The sequence below is a fragment of the Eschrichtius robustus genome, chromosome 5, assembly GCF_028021215.1.
Source record: "Eschrichtius robustus isolate mEscRob2 chromosome 5, mEscRob2.pri, whole genome shotgun sequence".
Classification (NCBI taxonomy): Eukaryota; Metazoa; Chordata; class Mammalia; order Artiodactyla; family Eschrichtiidae; genus Eschrichtius; species Eschrichtius robustus.
The window spans coordinates 52,414,526-52,434,907 of NC_090828.1; the positions used below are offsets into that span (position 1 = coordinate 52,414,526).

Sequence of the window (20,382 nt, forward strand, 5' to 3'; positions counted from 1 at the left end):
CAAACAGGCTCCCAAAGCTCTAAAGAAAGTGGGTAGTAGATATTTACAGGAGGTCAAAGGCCTTTCTAAAAAATGGCCTTAGTGTGAAGAAATGGTCTCTGGATAAGAGATGGGTAAATTTTCTAAGAGGCGGAGAAGCATCCAAGGAGAAAGTGATTGAGACTTTTCTCTTTCAAATTCAACATTATTAATACCTCACTGATGGATTTAAGTGCTCATGACTGAGGCACAGTGGTAAAGAGGAAAAAAAAAAAAAAAGGAAAAGGTCTCCAGATGCTCCAAACTCTTGCAGGAAAGGGGAAAGTTGCCTACAATCTGGTTGACACCAGGATTTTGGAATTTGACGCTGGTTCTAGCATTTTGGAGGTCCTTTGGGATTGAGACAGTGTATGTGAACTTAAAATGCAGAGCAGTAACTCTGGGAGCCCAGCAAGAAGGACCAATATTGCCCATGTAGAGACCCCAACCATGAGGAGAGCACCATCACAGCACCAGATGAGGTTGTACCAGTGAGAAAAGCAATGACACCCAGGCAGCTTGCTTGGATAACTGGACAATCGCTTCTGTCTCACAGTAGCATTTGTACGCAGGAAGCTGACTCTGTTGATCTCAGTCAGATCCCAAGGAACTTGACTTGCCGCTTTGATTAGGGGCACAGAGGAAAAAAACCACTGGAAGCCCGAGTGATGAGTCTGAATATTAAGACTCATACGCCAAATATTTATACCTCAAATGATAAAGTGACTTATACATTTACATTCTTTAAAAGTTAAGTAGGGCTTCCCTGGTGGCGCAGTGGTTGAGAGTCTGCCTGCTAATGCAGGGGACACGGGTTCGAGCCCTGGTCTGGGAAGGTCCCACATGCCGCGGAGCAACTGGGCCCATGAACCACAACTGCTGAGCCTGCGCGTCTGGAGCCTGTGCTCCGCAGCGGGAGAGGCCGCGATAGTGAGAGGCCCGCGCACCGCGATGAGGAGTGGCCCCCGCTTGCCACAACTGGAGAAAGCCCTTGCACAGAAACGAAGACCCAACACAGCGAAAAATAAATAATAAATGGATAAATCATTCCTTTAAAAAAAAAAAAAAAAAAAAAGTTAAGTAAAATATCATGTAGTATCATGCTACTGTAGTTTTCGATCCTTACCAGATCTAAAATCTTGATGAAGTAAAGACCAGTGGGTAGTCTGATATGCAGAGTTGTCTCATATGCATCATCTCCGGCGTTAAATAAGGACACGTTCAACATTAATGTCTTCATACTTCCAACAGCAAGATAGGTTTTATTTTCATGTGGCCTAAAAATTAAGTACGATTTAGTTTTCGTTGGGAACTAAAAATCCCATCTCTTGATTTATGTATCCTGAACATAAAGTACTAATTTGGAAACACAACCATAGGAGATGACCCCATGCAAGTAGATGTAAATCCATTTGAAAAAGAACTCAGTTTCCCAGGTTTCAGATAAATTCAGTTAGTCGTTACACAGGAAAAGTTTTTTAATTTAGTTATAATTAAACTAGGCTACTTTCTGTTTTTCTGTTTAACTTCTTGCTTCTATTATTTTAGCATATTTTTCTCATTATTTCAAAAGATTTTCCTAAAAGATTTTTTGTTTTCTTTCTTCATCCTTGAGTAGACATTGAACTAGCTGCTGCCAAAGCCAAAGGGGGAACTGGGAGAAAAGGAGAATAGACTATTTCCGCCAAAATAGAGGATGCTTTGGTGGGAGTGAGCACGGCATGGGAAAAGACTGCTACGGCCAGCATGTGGGTGCCACTAAAATCTGCTGAACTAGAATTAATTTCTTAAGGCAGGCTGGTCACCTCTACCAATAACTAGACCAAATTAAAGACAGAATTGCAGAAGCGTTTCACCATCCTGTGAACTGGAAAGAGAACGCTGCTGCAAATGCAAACACATAAGTGAGTTCAAGTTCTGGCTCTGGCCCCCGTTCTTCCGGGGGAGAGGTCACTCAGCGTTTTAAAGACTCAGTCACCCCATCTGTAATAATAACTACTGTTCAGTGAAGATTTGGCTCATGCACATTCCATGAAACCCCAAGCAACCTGAGGTTTAAGAAATGTATTCAAGGTACCACAGCTAGAATGTTCTAAAGTCTCAAGGCAACCCATTCCCTTTACTGATTAGATGGTTAGAAGAGCTCAGAACCTGCTACAGAATGTCATGGTTCTGTAAGCTGTCCTCAAAAACAGACATTCTTAGATATCAAAGTATTTAAATTAAAAAAAAAATTAGTTCAACCAGAGAAGAATATGACCCAAAGCAAAATATCAGATGAGGATAATCATAACAATAAGAAAGGTACATTCACCTAGCAACTAGAGTTTAGAAAAAGTTTCTTCAATAACGCTTACAGACACAGACCTACTAGAGAATGGACTTGAGGATTTGGGGAGGGGGAAGGGTAAGATGTGACAAAGTGAGAGAGTGGCATGGACATATATACACTACCAAACGTAAAATAGATAGCTAGTGGGAAGCAACCGCATAGCACAGGGAGATCAGCTCTGTGCTTTGTGACCACCTAGAGGTGTGGGGTGGGGAGGGTGGGAGGGAGGGAGATGCAAGAGGGAAGAGATATGGGAACATATGTATATGTAAAACTGATTCACTTTGTTATAAAGCAGAAACTAACACACCATTGTAAAGCAAGTATACTCCAATAAAGATGTTAAAAAAAAATGCTTACATTGTATCATTCTAATCAACATCTGTATTTGTGTTTGAATAAACTATTTATGGAAATGTTAAACACATAGTAGGCATTTAGTAGTTATTTGTGAGTTGATTTAAGACAGAATGTTTAAGGACAGGGTTAAAGAACAAGTTTCAAGATTGCTGCTTTTAAGCATTACTTGAAGATGAAGAATGATTTTAATTGAAAGCCCCTGTATAATAATCGTTACGTCTATTACTCCCACATACAAAAATAGTGTAATGAATTCCCAGCTTTGTAGAGCTTATAAAGGGCAGATTTATAAACAGATGTAAACACATATTAGAAATACTTGAAAAGACATGACTGAAGGGCTCTGGGACCAGGGTGGGGAACCCATTTCGCCTGGGAGTAGCAAAGGCATGTTGCTTCTTGCTTTTGTACTATTCTAGTTATTTAGGTTGAGCTGAATGAAGATTAACATTTCTTTTTTTAAATAAAGAAGATCTGAAAATTTCATGACTGAACCGGCATTAACTTGGATTATACTCTTAATTGATTTGTCAAGTCCTCTTCCAATTTTCACACTACTGGGGGCGAGTGGTGGTCACTTTGCAGAAAGCAAACTTGATAATGTCACGTGTCTGCTTCCTTTCCTCCAGTGCTTTCAAGATAGAGTTCTGATTAGTGCAGCAGATGCAGCCTGAGAGAGCTGGTCGTGCCTTACTTTCCACTGCACAACCCTTTCCTTCCCTTTAGCCATGCTAACCTACAAACATGGGTCCAAACACCTGTGTTTTGTGTCTTACTTCAAGCCATCCCTCTGCCTTCAACCTCTTCCCTCTTCATGTTATCTGGTTAACTTACACTTGTTCTTCAAGACTCAGCTTGAGTGTCAATGTTAAGAGTCCTCAGAAGTTCTTCCAGCTGATACTTATTGCTAAGCCCCTTCACCCAGCATTGCCCCTCCCTAACAGAAATGGCTTCTCTCTCTGCCACTTTCCCACACACTGGGCAACCCTCTAAGGCAATATGTTCACACTGTCTGGCTTTTCTCACCACTAGAATAAGTCCTCTTGGAGAAAAGGTGCTGGGTCATGAATATCACTGTTTTCTCAGAGGCTAGCAACACAGTGTTCAAAATATATGTGTGGTACATAAGTGTATCAAACATTAAAAAGGGCTGGATAACACTAAAAAAAAAAGTCTGAAAGATTGAGGAAATTACTGGATAAGTGACTGTTCAAAGTTCATGAACTCATTATACATTCTATGAAATTACAGCCATGCTTATCTGTTCTGTGATGGTATGCAAATTCCAAATGTTTCATTAAGATAAAGTAAACATCTACTACTACCACATTCATGTGATCTATACCCCGCCCATACAACCTAATGTTTTAGTGGCAATACAACTGTTGAGTTGACCAATAAATTAATGGCAACATGGATATTGTTTGAGTTTGAATTTGAGAAGCAAATTATTATGAACCTCAGAATGTACAAACAAAATTATTATAATTTTGAACACTTCCCCCCACTTTGATACCTCTAATAATATATCTATGAGAAATTGGACATTTCACTTAATACCTAAAAGTTCTTCCCTTCTTATCCTAATTGTTTTTCCACTTGAAACCTTCTTATCAAGGTAGGACATACATATAGAAAAATGCACACAACCTAAGTGTAGAGCTCAGCAAATTTTTATAAACTGAATACATGTGTGAAACCAGCACCCAGATCAAGAAAAACATATTGCCAGCACCAAAGAAATACCCTTGTGCCCCCTTCCAATTCTTGCCCCTACCCACTATCTTGCTTTTACTAGTATAGACTGGCTTTGCCCAGTTTTATATTTCATATAAATGGAATCTCTGAGCATGTAATCTTGGAGTATCCGACATTCTTTACTCAAAATTTTGTTTTTAAGTTTAATCTACATTGATGCATGGAGTGGTAAATCATTTCTTCTCATTGGTGTGTATACTAATTTTTGTAAATATGCCACATTTTATTTATCCTTTCAACTATCATTGGGAATTTTGGCAATTACAGTTTGGAGCCTTTATAGTTTTTCAGTAAACATATATATGTAACTCTGTTGTGTCAGTCTGTTTGTCTATCTATGAGCAGGCCCTTATGGTTTATTAACCCAGGACTAATTCCCGAAAACAACCTCTAAATCTGGCTAATTTTGGCAACCAGCTTAAATTTTACTAACAAATTACGTTTAAAAAATAACATATACTATAAGGAACTATATTTAAATAATAAAAAATAAAGATGTCCTACAGGATTATCATATAAAAGCAAGCATACCAGAGAGTAGGGGTTCAAAAACTGCTGCCTGAAGGCCAAATTGGGACCCTGCCTGGTCTTGTAAATAAAGGTTTACTGGAACACAGCCATGCTCTTTCGTCTGTGGCCACTTTTGCGCTATGACAGCAGAGTTGAGCAGTTAAGACATCTCTGTCCCACAAAGCCTAAAATATTTACAGTCTGTCCCTTCAAGGAAAAAGTTTGCTGGCTCTGCCATTGAGCAATCTGACTGAGGAGCATACTTAGTTTCAAAATAAGCATACCACATCATATTACTATATTTAAAATCTGTATTATTCTGACAATAACAGAAGCTTCATTATTTCAGATGGCACCCGATGCTGCCATAGAGGAAATGATCCCCCAGACCTCATATTTCCTTGCCTGGTACTAAAGACATCGAGGAGAAAGGAATGAAGAAAATGTCCCTATGTAGCATTTCTAGCTCTGATCTCCGGGTTTGAGAAGTTGGATCTTTCTGGAAGGATGTATGGTAAGTAACAAGGCAGTAACTCTTCTGAATCATGGCTATCATTTCAGGGTGGAAGAATCTGACTCAGTCATAACATGCTATTCCTCCCAGCGTCTGAGGGGGTGGCTGTGACTTACTCATTCTTGTGTTGTAAACCTTTGCGTTACACAAGCACGCATCTGCTTGGTGGCCCTGGGTTAAAGGGCAGAGGGAAGACGTGCGGGAGCACCGCTGCCCCACGTCCCCTCTACTTCTCTAGAACCATGTCACAACTAAAGGAAACTAAGAGGTTCTAAAAGTAAACTTCAGCTTGACATTAAAGTTTAATTAAGACTTGTAGAAGAGCTGCCTAGAAATAGACATTTATAAAATATTCTGGCTTGTAACCAAAGCATTAGTCACTGAACACCTTTGGGAAAGAAGCTGGCACTTAGACAAGCAACAGAAGGTGAAAGCACTGCATAAACAGCTAGGTTCCAAGACAACAGCAAATGAAAGAGAAACACAGTATTCACATTTCAACAGCGAGGCTCCTGGTCTGTTTTCCATTTTTAAGCTATTTTGCCACATTACCATAATTACAATTCTACTCTTTATGTGTGTGTGTGTGTGTGTGTGTGTATATATATATATATATATATATATATATGTATACATCTGACTGTATCTCGATTCATTAACAAGGTGCTGTCAGAAAGATACCCACTAGCTTTTTACATGAGACATAATAAAGGACCAGGTGCACATGTGGAAGTGTGACAAGGCCGAACCAGAGCTTTCCCTGGGAATCGCAGTTCATTCTTTATTAAAACATGCATAATGCAGACTTGAAATTTACAAAGCAGCCTAGAAGCCACGTAATTTAAACAAATCAAGATACTGTGTACATACAGGATCATAACTTAATAAGTGAAAGGAAAAACAGAAAAATGATGTATTTCAGCACCAGGCTCTATGTTTTTCCTGAATGAACGCTACTGTTCTATTTTGTGAGAAATGCTCCCTAAGTCTTCACATAATGAATGCATTTTGCCTTGATAAGATGAATGACTGCTTCATAGCTAACATGGTTTTAATCAAGATGCTAGAACAAAATATAACAGAAATTGATATGTACCCATGTCAAGGTAACACGAGTCATTTATTTGACAAAAGACTAGCCGGCTGCAAAGTGGCCTCAGGCCCAAGTAAAATTTTGTCCTCTTTTTTTCTTTATTACTGACTTTGGGGAAAAAAATAAAATAGTGGAAAATTCTCATCTACTGGGAAATATCAGATACCTGACATTTAAGAAGATTTTACTGAATAAAGACAAATTCACTAAGATCCCAAGGAGGATGGCAGAAGAACATGGATTGGAAGACAGCACTAGGAATTAGAATGTTCAGTGTATGGAAGCATACAATTCCTCTTCCCCAAACTCTGTGACATCAGTGAGGCATATATTCCTACTATCTGCATTTTAAAAATGGACAGTTTTGTTACACTCACTCTTTTGGGGGTAACAGCACAGTGCGGTTACACACCGCTCACTGTCTACCCAACAGTGAGGTCCCTTCTTAGCTGCTGACACAACCCTGGATTAGCCAGGCAGTCGGCAGTATCCCCTTGATACTGCAGAAGCTAAGCCCCCAGCTCGGCTTCAGGGAGTGAATTATGATTGATCTACTATGATCATGATGACTCCATCCTCTTTCAACCAGGATAGGTTCGGGGGGGAGCACGCGACACCACTCTGGTTAATCAGAATAAGGCGTCTGCCCAGACGCTTCCCTTCCTTGAAAGGCAGCCTCAAGAGGACACAGCATTTTGCTCCTGCCCCTTTCGGTTTACTGGGAACGTTGGTGCCTCAGCAGCCACAAGGGAAAAGCCAAGAGAACTGGAAAGATAACCATGAACCAACCACGAAGGCCCAGATTTTGGTAGCTTCTCACTAAACCTGCAACCACCTTCTCCAGACTGCTTATGATGCAAAATAATTAAACACCTTCGTTTAAGTTACTATTAGTCCCGTACTCTGTTACTCACAGTTAAAAGCATTCCTCACTGATATGAAAGCACTTTTGTTCAGGAAAAGCCTCCATCACTTACCCTGGAAGCATGACAGAGGCACAGAAGAGAAGTAGTGTCATTTAGATCAGTCATCTCTGCGAAAGACTCGATTTTAAATTGCCTAGGTGATGGTTAATACCTGCTCTTCTACTTGTAATCTTTTAGATAAAGTCATATTTGTTCATTTTCATTTCGCACTGTAAGTCCATTTGAATGTGGTTTACTGTCCTGAGAATTTAGAGATTCAGGAGGAAGCCTCCACTTAACGAAAACATGAGATGGAGTGCATCAACACTATTTAGTTTGCTGTCGGCAGTCTGTTAGTGCAGTCATCAGAAACTCATGTTTTTGATGGAGTAACTACATTTACCTGAAGCAGGTATGTAGCTCTGAGACACAGAAATACCATTAGTGCCAGCGGAGTTACAGTCAGGAGAAGGCATAGAACATATGGTTGTAATTTGCCTACCACGACCGAGAAGGCAGAGAGGACTCCTTTGCGGGAGAGGCAAATTCTTCTCTGAGAGAGTATCATTTATTAAAATGCAAAGTAGTTTGTCAGAACCCTTCACCCGTGGGCCTAAAAATTAATTCGAAGAGTTTTCATTTGAAAACTCTTCAAATAAGTTGTCATTTACCTAATGGAAATAGCCTGTAATCTTCCTAATTGATGCAAAACATGTGGGGCTTATACTTTACACTGGCCTTTAGGCCACTACAAACCTCACAGAACCGAAAACGACTGACCCAGGCACAGTCAGCAACTTTCTTGGGACAAAGAAACAATAAACTCTGGACAAATAACCAGTACACGTGCAGAAAATGTTTAGAATTCACTGGCAATATTTAATTTTTTTATCCAAATGAAAACATTTTTATCGTGGTCTGTAACTATTCCAACCACAATTTATCAAAACTAACAACTTTTCTCAAATCTTCATATGTACCAGGCTTTGTGCTATGCAATGCACTGGCCTGCATTATTGCATTTTATTTTTAAAACAACCTTACAGAGTACTATTTTACCTTCTTGCCAATGAGGAAGGAAGTTTACAGAGGTTGAAGGGCTTCTCTGAAAAGGTCATTCAGCTAGTTAATGGCAGACAGACTTGAACCAGGTTAGTCTGACTTCAAATCTAAACTCTAAACCACCACAACACTGGTTCTCAGATTTCAGCTTGATAAGAACCACTGACAGCCTTCTTAATAATGAACATTTCTGGCCTGGTCCCCATGGATTCTGATTTGGATGGTCAGGGGCCTAGGAGCCTGCATGTCGACCAAGCATCCCAGGTGATCCTCATGAAGGTGACTCAAAGACCACACCTTGAGAAAAACTGCCTTACCTTCTGTTGGCTGCCATATAAAATCATAATGGACTTGATATTTCGACTACAGGAAACATTATCACTTCAAATTAAAAATGCAATGTAGGTAATGTAATTTCTCGTGAGAAATACGTAATGAAGAAAAACTGATAATTCAATTACATTAATGATTTAATATCTTAATTCAGTAAGATATAGTTTCATTCTTCAGGAAATAAGCATTCTCAGTAATATTTCCATATAAATTTCAACATCTCATTTTTTTCACGGGCCAGAGGGATTGCAGTGAAAGATGACAAGGTGACCATGGAAGTGTCTGATTTGACAAGATGAAAACACCACTTATTTGTAGCTTAGATAATCTTTCCCACACAAAATACTTCTTCTTATCAAAGGCCCATGAGAGCAAAAGCACCAGGAAGACTAAGCATTTTAGAAAGAAAATAAATACGTGAATGGGAAGGTTATAAATTATTCGTCTAATAATTCAACAAAGGCACCACAATTACATGCTGGATTACAAAGCAGTTAGCGGTTGCTGTTTTTGGACTATCTAAGCAGCCAATCTGGATAATTTAAGTATAAAGTCCAATTATCAGTCAAATAGGTTAGGGCTTCTTGGCCCTCAACTGTGGATGCTCAAGGCTATCCTGGCATTGGCTAGGTGAAAAGAATTAATTTATTCTCTGCCATATGTGATCCCACCCCAGCAGGGTACTCCGTGCTGTTTGTCAACCTTTTTACTCATTCCTGGTTGATGCCCTACCCCATTTATCTTAACAGCTATTTTGAATCTTTTCCCATTCCCTTCACAAGGTCCCAAACCCAACCTCAGAGCCCTCACCTTCCATATACAAACACACTTTTTATTCTGGCCATCCATTAATTCCCTCTATTTCCCTTCCTTCCACATTAAAATTTCTTAATCAATGCCAGCATCTACTCACAGCTTCTTAGCTCAAGATAAGGGGAATCTTAACTTCTTTCTAAGGCTAACCCTTCCACCTGAGTCTGATCCCAGGTACATGCTGTTTCCTTTAGGACCCTGTTCCATCCTCAGCAAACATCCACTTGTCACCTACAGTGTTCCAGGCACTGTGTTACACATGGGGAACACAAAGATGAAAAGACAGGAACCCACCTTGAAGCAGTGTACAGGATAGTGTGGAGACAGACAATAATAGTTCTGAGCACAGGTGCAATGGGACCAGGGCCACAGGAGGACTAGGTTTTTATGTAGCTGGAGACAAAGTGGGGTGGGGGGGGGAATTTACCTAGGAAACAGCTGAGATTTATAAGATAAATAAGCATTAATCAGATAGATAAGTCAAAGTGAAAAGATACAGAGGCTCAGGAGAGCATGGCATGGCCACACAACTATTCTGCAATCAATGGAAAAAAGTCCTGTGGAATTGCTGAGGAAGAGCACTAAGGACTTTAGATGTTAATGAGTTACTGAAGCCCTGCTATCAGAAGTGTAAGTTAGAAAGACCACTCTGGAAACATCTTGGTAGAGGAATTTGAATAATGTAAAAATCAGAGGCCAGTAGCCCAGAAAGTGGTAAAGCTCAGTAGGATATTGAGTGCCTGATTTGGAGCAATAGTAGTAGAGATGGAGAAGTATGATGGATAAAAAATACATCTGGGGCTTCCCTGGTGGCGCAGTGGTTGAGGGTCTGCCTGCCAATGCAGGGGACACGGGTTCGGGCCCTGGTCTGGGAGGATCCCACATGCCGCGGAGCAACTGGGCCCGTGAGCCACAATTACTGAGCCTGCGCGTCTGGAGCCTGTGCTCCGCAACAAGAGAGGCCGCGATAGTGAGAGGCGCGCGCACCGCGATGAAAAGCGGCCCCCGCTTGCCGCAACTAGAGAAAGCCCTCGCACAGAAACGAAGACCCAACACAGCCATAAATAAATAAATAAATAAATAAATAAATAAATAAATAAATAAATAAATAAATAAATAAATAAATAATTTAAGGAAAAAAAAAAACATCTGGGTTGGTAGTATTATAAGACTTGGTAATTTATTTGATGTCAGGGATAAGAAAGAGAGAAGAAGGCAGGTTGAGATCCAGGTTGTTGGCTTTGGTAACTACCTAATGGTTGTGTCACTGGTAGAAAGTGACTGGGCACCCAAGACTGCATGTCTGATAGCCAACTGCATGGGTGGGTGTGGAACTCAGAGACACTGATTTGGGCATCAGCAGTGGAGGCAGACCAGGTGAGGTTATGGTTGTGGGCAAGATTATCCAGGGAAAATATGGGAGTGTGAGAAGGAGTGAGAGAGGGCTATTAAGGGAGCCAAAAGAGCCAAATTCAGTGGTCCTCCAAACACAACTGAGAAGGAGGGGCTAGAGAAGTAAAAGGATATGGATGGCATCTAAAAGGGAGTAGGATGGCATCCTGGAAATTAAAGCAAAAGACATTGGAAAAAAGGAAGTGAACAGCTGTCAAATTCTTCACAGGACAGTTCAAGTAATATCTGAAGTGTCCCCTGGATTTAAGTAGACTATTTCTTTGTGCAATTTATTCTTTTCCCTGCCTTTGATCCTCATACTTGTTTCTATCTTCCCATAATTAAATAACATTTGATAAATACATAAAAATTCAGCTGAACCTACTTGTTCCTAATAAATTCTCCTTCCCTTAATCACTGATGCTGTCATTTAGCTATGACTGCACAGAAATTTCTGTTAAAATTTGCCAGCGACATCCTTTTTCTCCCCCACCAGTCACATTTTAAGTGCCAACTTCCATGACCTTTCCTCAGTTATTATGCTCTCTGATTGCTACAAAATCACAGTATTAAGTCCCTCTTTTTACATTCTCCATTGGCTATTTCACCGTGGAGTTGGTTTTCCTCTTAGTTCTATGAAGATACTTTTTCAGTCTCCTGGAGTAAGTCCTTATTCTTTTTAAGCTCTTTAAATAAAATGTACCCACCCCTCTCAAGATTTGATCCTTAGTTCTCTGTGAAATTCACATTTCCATCGCAGGCATTCTCATAACTAATGTGAAGAGGACCTCCAAACATAATCCTGAACTAGATTTTCCACTGCAGAGCTACATATAGAAGTCTCATCAAATTCAACACACCCCAATTTAAACCTGCTTCCTCTATATCCCTACCTCCCCCAAACAGTCTCCCATATTCCTGCCCTGTCAGTGATGCCTCCTTGCCCTCTTTCACTCTCCATACACAACCAGCTCTCAACCTGAAGTGTGGGTTCTATCTCTCTGGTCCTCATTTTCACATCTTCCCTCCGACATGCAGAACAATTTCAACAGAGGGGATATAGACATGATACAGAATTACAATGGCTTATTTCCCAACATAAATAATAACAGCAATCAACAGTTATCCAGTTTGTACTGTGTGCACTATTCTAAGCACGTTTACATGTATTTTCTTTTTCCTGTTTCCCTTCTATGAATTTAGAAGACGAAGATGATTTATTCCCTTTCAAATGGGTCACACATATATTTAGGGATATCTTTGTTTTGTACATCAATCTGAATTATGTAACCAGTTTCTGGATGATAAAACACTAAGCATGATGTAGTAAAGGTTAGCTCATTTTGAACCAAAACTCTATTAACAGGCACTTACAAATGTCTGAAAAATAACTACAATTATGATAACGATAACCCAAAGCACATTTAAATCCTGAAATATCTTCCGAGTTATCAGTAAAAGGTTAAAATCATGCTTGATAAAACCATGGTGCTCACACATTCTCATTCTTTTGAAGAGTGGTAATCTTTGAGTGTATACTTATGTGACTGCTGTACAGAACACTTAGTCTCTTTCAGCAGAATGAGACTGCTGTTCTTTTCCAGGTCTTTAGATGCTGCTAACCCCCAAGGATTAGTTCTTAGTCCTTTACTCTTTAGAACCCACATGCACACACCAATTACCCCATCCTGATAAATAAGCAGAGAGCCAACTACACTTACTTCAAAAATCCAATTTTTGCAGAAACCTGTAAATCAGCAGAACAGTTTTCATGGGCACAAAATCTTGCAAAGTTTATCTGGAAATAAAATATGACAGTATTTTTTTATCTTAGTTCAAATCAGTAGGTATATTTCTATGTTTTTTAAAGGATAAAATATCTACGATACATGAAAAAATAAAATTAATATAGCAAATTGATAACTCCTTTATACCTTTTGAAGAGTTCAATTTGAGTATTAGTAGGTTCAGATGACAATTCCAGGGCTAAAGGAACCACGTTCTTTCAATAGGTAAATTTAAAGCCTGAGTTTGTTAAGTGAAAGAAATAATTTCTGTCTTTCATAATAGTTGTATAAAAAGAAGTTTAATCAGACTGTGGTAGTAACCTCTGTAAGTGTTTAGAACCTGTGCTGCCAAGATTTTCTTCGTTGAGTCCCTCTCGATTTTCTGGTGCTGCCATTTGATTCCGCTTATTATGCATACGCATGACACTTAATTTTCACAGATGGCAGAACAGTGATTTTATATTTGTTGAAAATAATAAAATGTAGAAATTTAGAAATTTTACTTTGAGGATACAGCGAATAAAAATAAATGATAGTTTATCAACAGGTTCCAGAATTTATTTAATTCTGAGCATTTTAATAGGACCCAGAGATACTATAAGGTACACAGGAAGCCCTGAGGTATAAGCTGGACAAAGGAAAAAGAGAGAGATATAAAAAGAAAGGCAGCTGAGAGGAACAGGTGAGAGAGGGAGAGATGCAGAAAAGAAAGAAATCTAGAAAGTCAGAGAAGGAGCCAGGCACATGAAATGTGAAGTGGGTAGAGCGCTGTCAAATGGCACGTCAGACCAGAGACTGCCTATACCAGAGGGAGCAGAGGGTAAGTGTAAATCGTTCTCTAGATAATTAATATAATTTTTTCTACTTCTCTTATCCATAAAGCAGGTTGTTTGAAGAATCAAAATGTAGCTCATTTGTAGCTCATTCTAATATAACTACAAATTGCTAAGGTTTGGGCTTATGTACTTACAATATTGAGATGTTCATTATTAAAGACATTTAAAAGTAGTTGATATTGAAAACTGAAGTTCAACAGAAGAGTGAAAAAAACCGACTTCCATAAATATTTTCATACAAGGCTATAGAGAGACTTTGCTCTTCATTTATTATCTTCATTTGATCTAGTATTGTAGGCCAGACAGTGCTGATTGTAAGCTCAAATATCTTAAAAAGCGACTTAGGGGCAATTTTATCTGGACAGGATATGAACTAGACCTTTAAATGTCCCTTTCATCTTTTGCATTCTGTGTGCCATTACTGAATGTTTTGATGACTGCTTTAATCATGGCCCCAAACATCCTGTTGACTCTGTCTTTGTGTTATTGAACAGTAAAAGTCTGAACAACTGGACTCCTGGGAATAAACACACAGTGAGTGAAACTGATATATTTTGGGATACATTTTATTTATTTAAAATTTTTTTAAAACATCTTTATGGGAGTATAATTGCTTTACAATGGTGTGTTAGTTTGTGCTTTATAACAAAGTGAATCAGCTATACATATACATATATCCCCATATCTCCTCCCACCCTCCCTATCCCACCCCTCTAGGGGTCACAAAGCACCAAGCTGATCTCCCTGTGCTATGCGGCTCCCTCCCACCCTCCCTATCCCACCCCTCTAGGTGGTCACAAAGCACCAAGCTGATCTCCCTGTGCTATGCGGCTGCTTCCCACTAGCTATCTATTTTACATTTGGTAGTTGTATATAAGTCCATGCCACTCTCTCACTTCGTCCCAGCTTACCCTTCTCGTTCTCTGTATCCTCAAGCCCATTCTCTACATCTGCGTCTTTATTCCTGCTCTGCCCCTAGGTTCTTCATAACCTTTTTTTTTTTTTTTTTTTAGATTCCATATATATGTGTTAGCATATGGTATTTGTTTTTCTCTTTCTGAATTACTTCACTCTATATGACAGACTCTAGGTCCATCCACCTCACTACACATAACTCAATTTTGTTTCTTTTTATGGCTGAGTAATCTTCCATTGTATATATGTGCCACATCCTCATTATCTATTCATCTGTCGATGGACACTTAGGTTGCTTCCATGTCCTGGCTATTGTAACTAGAGCTGCAATGAACACTGTGGTACATGGACTCTTTTTGAATTATGGTTTTCTCAGGGTATATGCCCAGTAGTGGGATTGCTGGGTCGTATGGTAATTCTATTTTTAGTTTTTTAAGGAACCTCCATACTGTTCCCCATAGTGGCTGTATCAATTTACATTCCCACCAACAGTGCAAGAGGGTTCCCTTTTCTCCACACCCTCTCCAGCATTTGTTGTTTGTAGATTTTTTGATGATGGCCATTCTGACTGGTGTGAGGTGATACCTGATTGTAGTTTTGATTTGAATTTCTCTAATGATTAGTGATGTTGAACATTTCTTCATGTGTTTGTTGGCAATCTGTATATCTTCTTTGGAGAAATGTCTATTTAGGTCTTCTGCCCATTCTTGGATTGGCTTGTTTCCTTTTTTGATATTGAGCTGCATGAGCTGCCTGTAAATTTTGGAGATTAATCCTTTGTCAGTTGCTTCATTTGCAAATATTTTCTCCCATACTGAGGGCTGTGTTTTCGTCTTGCTTATGGTTTCCTTTGCTGTGCAAAAGCTTTTAACTTTCATTAGGTCCCAGTTGTTTATTTTTTGTTTTATTTCCATTTCTCTATGAGGTGGGTCAAAAAGGATCTTGCTGTGATTTATGTCATAGAGTGTTCTGCCTATGTTTTCCTCTAAGAGTTTGATAGTGTCTGGCCTTACATTTAGGTCTTTAATCCATTTTGAGTTTATTTTTCTGTATGGTGTTAGGGAGTGTTCTAATTTCATTCTTTTACATGTAGCTGTCCAGTTTTCCCAGCACCGCTTATTAAAGAGGCTGTCTTTTCTCCGTTGTATATTCTTGCCTCCTTCATCAAAAATAAGGTGACCATATGGGCATGGGTTTATCTTTGGGTCTTCTATCCTGTTCCATTGATCTATATTTCTGTTTTTGTGCCAGCACCATACTGTCTTGATTACTGTAGCTTTGTAGTATAGTCTGAAGTCTGGGAGCCTGATTCCTCCAGCTCCGTTTTTCTTTCTCAAGATTGCTTTGGCTATTCAGGGTCTTTTGTGTTTGCATACAAATTGTGAAATTTTTTGTTCTAGTTCTGTGGAAAATGCCATTGGTAGTTTGATAGGGATTGCACTGAATCTGTAGATTGCTTTGGGTAGTATAGTCATTTTCACAATGTTGATTCTTCCAATCCAAGAACATGGTATATCTCTCCATCTGTTTGTATCATCTTTAATTTCTTTCATCAGTGTCTTATAGTTTTCTGCATACAGGTCTTTTGTCTCCTTAGGTAGGTTTATTCCTAGGTATTTTATTCTTTTGTTGCAATGGTAAATGGGAGTGTTTCCTTAATTTCTCTTTCAGATTTTTCATCATTAGTGTACAGGAATGCAAGAGATTTCTGTGTATTAATTTTGTATCCTGCTACTTTACCAAATTCATTGATTAGCTCTAGAAGTTTTCTGGTAGCATCTTTAGGATTCTCTATGTATAGTATCATGTCATCTGCAAAAAGGGACAGTTTTACATCTTCTTTTCTGATTTGGATTCCTTTAATTTCTTTTTCTTCTCTGATTGCTGTGGCTAAAACTTCCAAAACTATGTTGAATAACAGTGGTGAGAGTGGGCAACCTTGTCTTGTTCCTGATCTTAGAGGAAATGCTTTCAGTTTTTCACCATTGACAATGATGTTGGCTGTGGGTTTGTCATATATGGCCTTTATTATGTTGAGGTAAGTTCTCTCTATGCCTACTTTCTGGAGGGTTTTTATCTTAAATGTGTGCTGAATTTTGTCAAAAGCTTTTTCTGCATCTCTTGAGATGATCGTATGGTTTTTCTCCTTCAGTTTGTTAATATGGTGTGTCACATTGATTGATTTGTGTATATTGAAGAATCCTTGCATTCCTGGGATAAACCCCACTTGATCATGCTGTATGATCCTTTTAATGTGCCATCGGATTCTGTTTGCTAGTATTTTGTTGAGGTTTTTTGCATCTATGTTCATCAGTAATATTGGCCTGTAGTTTTCCTTCTCTGTGACATCTTTGTCTGGTCTTGGTATCAGGGTGGCCTCATAGAATGAGTTTGGGAGTGTTCCTTCCTCTGCTATATTTTGGAAGAGTTTGAGAAGTATAGGTGTTAGCTCTTCTATAAATATTTGATAGAATTTGCCTGTGAAGCCATCTGGTCCTGGGCTTTTGTTTGTTGGAAGATTTTTAATCACAGTCTCAATTTCACTGCTTGTGATTGGTCTGTTTATATTTTCTATTTCTTCCTGGGTCAGTCTCAGAAGGTTCTGCTTTTCTAAGAATCTGTCCATTTCTTCCAGGTTGTCCATTTTATTGGCATACAGTTGCTTGTAGCAATTTCTCATGATCCTTTGTATCTTTGCAGTGTCAGTTGTTACTTCTCCTTTTTCATTTCTAATTCTATTGATTTGAGTCTGCTCCCTTTTTTTCTTGATGAGTCTGGCTAATGGTTTATCAATTTTGCTTATCTTCTCAAAGAACCAGCTTTTAGTTTTATTGATCTTCGCTATTGTTTCCTTCATTTCTTTTTCATTTATTTCTGATCTCATCTTTATGATTTCTTTCCTTCTGCTAACCTTGGGTTTTTTTCTTCTTCTTTCTCTAATTGCTTTAGGTGTAAGATTAGGTTGTTTATTTGAGATGTTTCTTGTTTCTTGAGGTAGGATTTTGTATTGCTATAAACTTCCCTCTTAGAATTGCTTTTGCTGCATCCCATAGGTTTTGGGTCTTCGTGTTTTCATTGTCATTTGTTTCTAGGTATTTTTTGATTTCCTCTTTGATTTCTTCAGTGATCACTTCGTTATTAAGTAGTGTATCGTTTAGCCTCCATGTGTTTGTATTTTTTTACAGATTTTTTCCTGTAATTGATATCTAGTCTCATAGCTTTGTGGTCAGAAAAGATACTTGATACGATTTCAATTTTCTTAAATTTACCAAGGCTTGATTTGTGACCCAAGATATGATCTATCCTGGAGAATGTTCCACGAGCACTTGAGAAGAAAGTGTATTCTGTTGTTTTTGGATGGAATGTCCTATAAATTTCAATTACATCCATCTTGTTTAATGTATCATTTAAAGCTTGTGTTTTCTTATATATTTTCATTTTGGATGATCTGTCCGTTGGTGAAAGGGGGGTGTTAACGTCCCCTACAATGATTGTGTTACTGTCGATTTCCCCTTTTATGGCTGTTAGCATTTGCCTTATGTATTGAGGTGCTCCTATGTTGGGTGCATATATATTTATAATTTTTATATCTTCTTCTTGGATTGATCCCTTGATCATTCTGTAGTGTCCTTCTTTGTCTCCTGTAATAGTCTTTATTTTAAAGTCTATTTTGCCTGATATGAGAATTGCTACTCCAGCTTTCTTTTGATTTCCATTTGCATGGAATAACTTTTTCCATTCCCTCACTTTCAGTCTGTATGTGTCCCTAGGTCTGAAGTGGGTCTCTTGTAGACAGCATATATATGGGGCTTTTTTTTGTATCCATTCAGCCAGTCTCTGTCTTTTGGTTGGAGCATTTAATCCATTTACATTTAAGGTAATTATCGATATGTATGTTCCTATTAACATTTTCTTAATTGTTTGGGGTTTGTTATTGTAGGTCTTTTCCTTCTGTTTTGTTTCCTGCCTAGCGAAGTTCCTTTAGCATTTGCTGTAAAGCTGGTTTGGTGGCGCTGAATTCTCTTAGCCTTTGCTTGTCTGTAAAGGTTTTAATTTCTCCATCGAATCTGAATGAGATCCTTGCTGGGTAGAGTAATCTTGGTTGTAGGTTTTTCCCTTTCATCACTTCAGGGATACATTTTAAAAAGCAGTTCACTGGTTAGAATGCAGGATCCATCTCAAAATGCACATACAGTTAAGTTAAAAAGGGAAACTGTTGTGTAACGTAAATACACGTTCATAAATGAGTAAAATCTGACTAATAAGACATTAGTGAATCTGTGGGTAGGGTGAGTGAGAGGGAGACAAACTGAAAAAGAAGGAGACAGAAAATGAGAAAGATAAGCTGAACACACATGACGATGCTGAATAACTCATGAATGCAACTCACTTCCATTAGGAGTGCTCTCTGGAAATATATTTTCTTCACTGGCAAGGCATCAAGGAGAGAAAATTAACATTTTATGTATATGGGAAACCACTGTTATGACTAAATGCATATTTAAAAGTATTCAGTTCAATATCCTAAAGGGAATATAAAAAAATAAAGAAAAATGGAAAACAAGACATACCATAAATCTTTTTTATAAAAAAATTCATTAAAATTTTAAGAAAATTCAGAGAGAGTTCATTTCCTCAGAACTATGTACTATTTCAAAAAAATTTCTTCAGTTATATGTCACATGATGTTTCAAATAAAGGAAAAAATTCCTACTGTTTTTGCAATGATGTCTTTTTCTTTCTTCTGCTGAAGAATTGGCTGAAGTGGTGGGAATTCCTCTGTACTTCGTTTACTGATGACATGATGCCCCAGGTGGTAAGCGGCTTCAATCTGAATTGGGGTGAGGATGTCCCGTACATCTTTCTAAAGAAATTGAAAACCATATGAATTAATAACAAAAATAAGCATCGAAATAAAAAATATATATAAAGTCCCTCCTTTCCTTCATAAGGTCAAACACGATATATGGAAGTCAAATAAAATCCTTTCCTTTTAAGCTAAATTGTTAAAAAATTGAACTATTTTCACACATTACAAAAGCAATCACGTTTATTAGGAAAAAGACAAAAGGTATTAAAAATGAAAAACCATAACTATCCAATAATAGTTATGGAGGTCTACATTTTGGCATATTTTCGTCAATGCTATTTTCTATGCATACAATTTTCTTATTAGTTGTTACAGTTTTTCTACATTTATTGTGCTTTTACACTTTACAAAGAAAGAGTTCTTGGATTTATTTATCAATGATACAGGAATTGTAACCCATATGGAATCCATTCTGCTCTGTATGACACTCTTTTAAGTTTAATATCTTACTAATTTTTTACACAGCATTTATCATTCTTACTCTTCTTTATATGTAGTCAAAAAGTCTTTGAACGATTAGATTTTTAAAATTTATTGTCTTCTGCCCCCCAAGAAACGACTCTTGAGTTTATTACACTGGTTGTCAATTCATATATTTTAATCTTTATTTCTACATGCAGGCATTATTTTTCTCTCTTTTAAAAACATTTTCCCATGAACTTAAAATTTATTTCATCTTTTCATTCGATTATTCAATAGCCCCTTCATTAAATGGGAATATACAACATTACTATCAAAATTATTTGCTAACATAAACATGCACAAACACTAAAATAACTGACAAGAAAATAACTTTGAAATAGTTTGGCATTAAATTAAGGAAACACTTCCCTAAATAGTAAAGGTGTTCTAGAATCCCAAGTCTGTGAAAAAAAAAAAAAAAA

The 20,382-nt window shown here is 38.1% G+C and overlaps 1 protein-coding gene across 2 annotated transcripts in view; it reads right to left on the bottom strand.

Annotated features, from left to right (window-relative positions):
- ITGA4 (integrin subunit alpha 4) overlaps window positions 1–20,382 on the bottom strand; it is an 80,841-nt gene that overhangs the window by 12,662 nt on the left and 47,797 nt on the right. For both annotated transcript variants that reach the window (XR_011074072.1, XM_068543877.1), the window contains exons 16-18: window positions 19,343–19,492; window positions 12,812–12,888; window positions 1,145–1,295 (exon numbers count right to left, since the gene is read on the bottom strand). Coding sequence is in view for 1 of the 2 variants with exons in the window: in XM_068543877.1 (XP_068399978.1) it covers window positions 1,145–1,295; window positions 12,812–12,888; window positions 19,343–19,492 (378 nt within the window). In the remaining variant the exon portion in view is untranslated. The remainder of the gene's footprint in view (window positions 1–1,144; window positions 1,296–12,811; window positions 12,889–19,342; window positions 19,493–20,382) is intronic.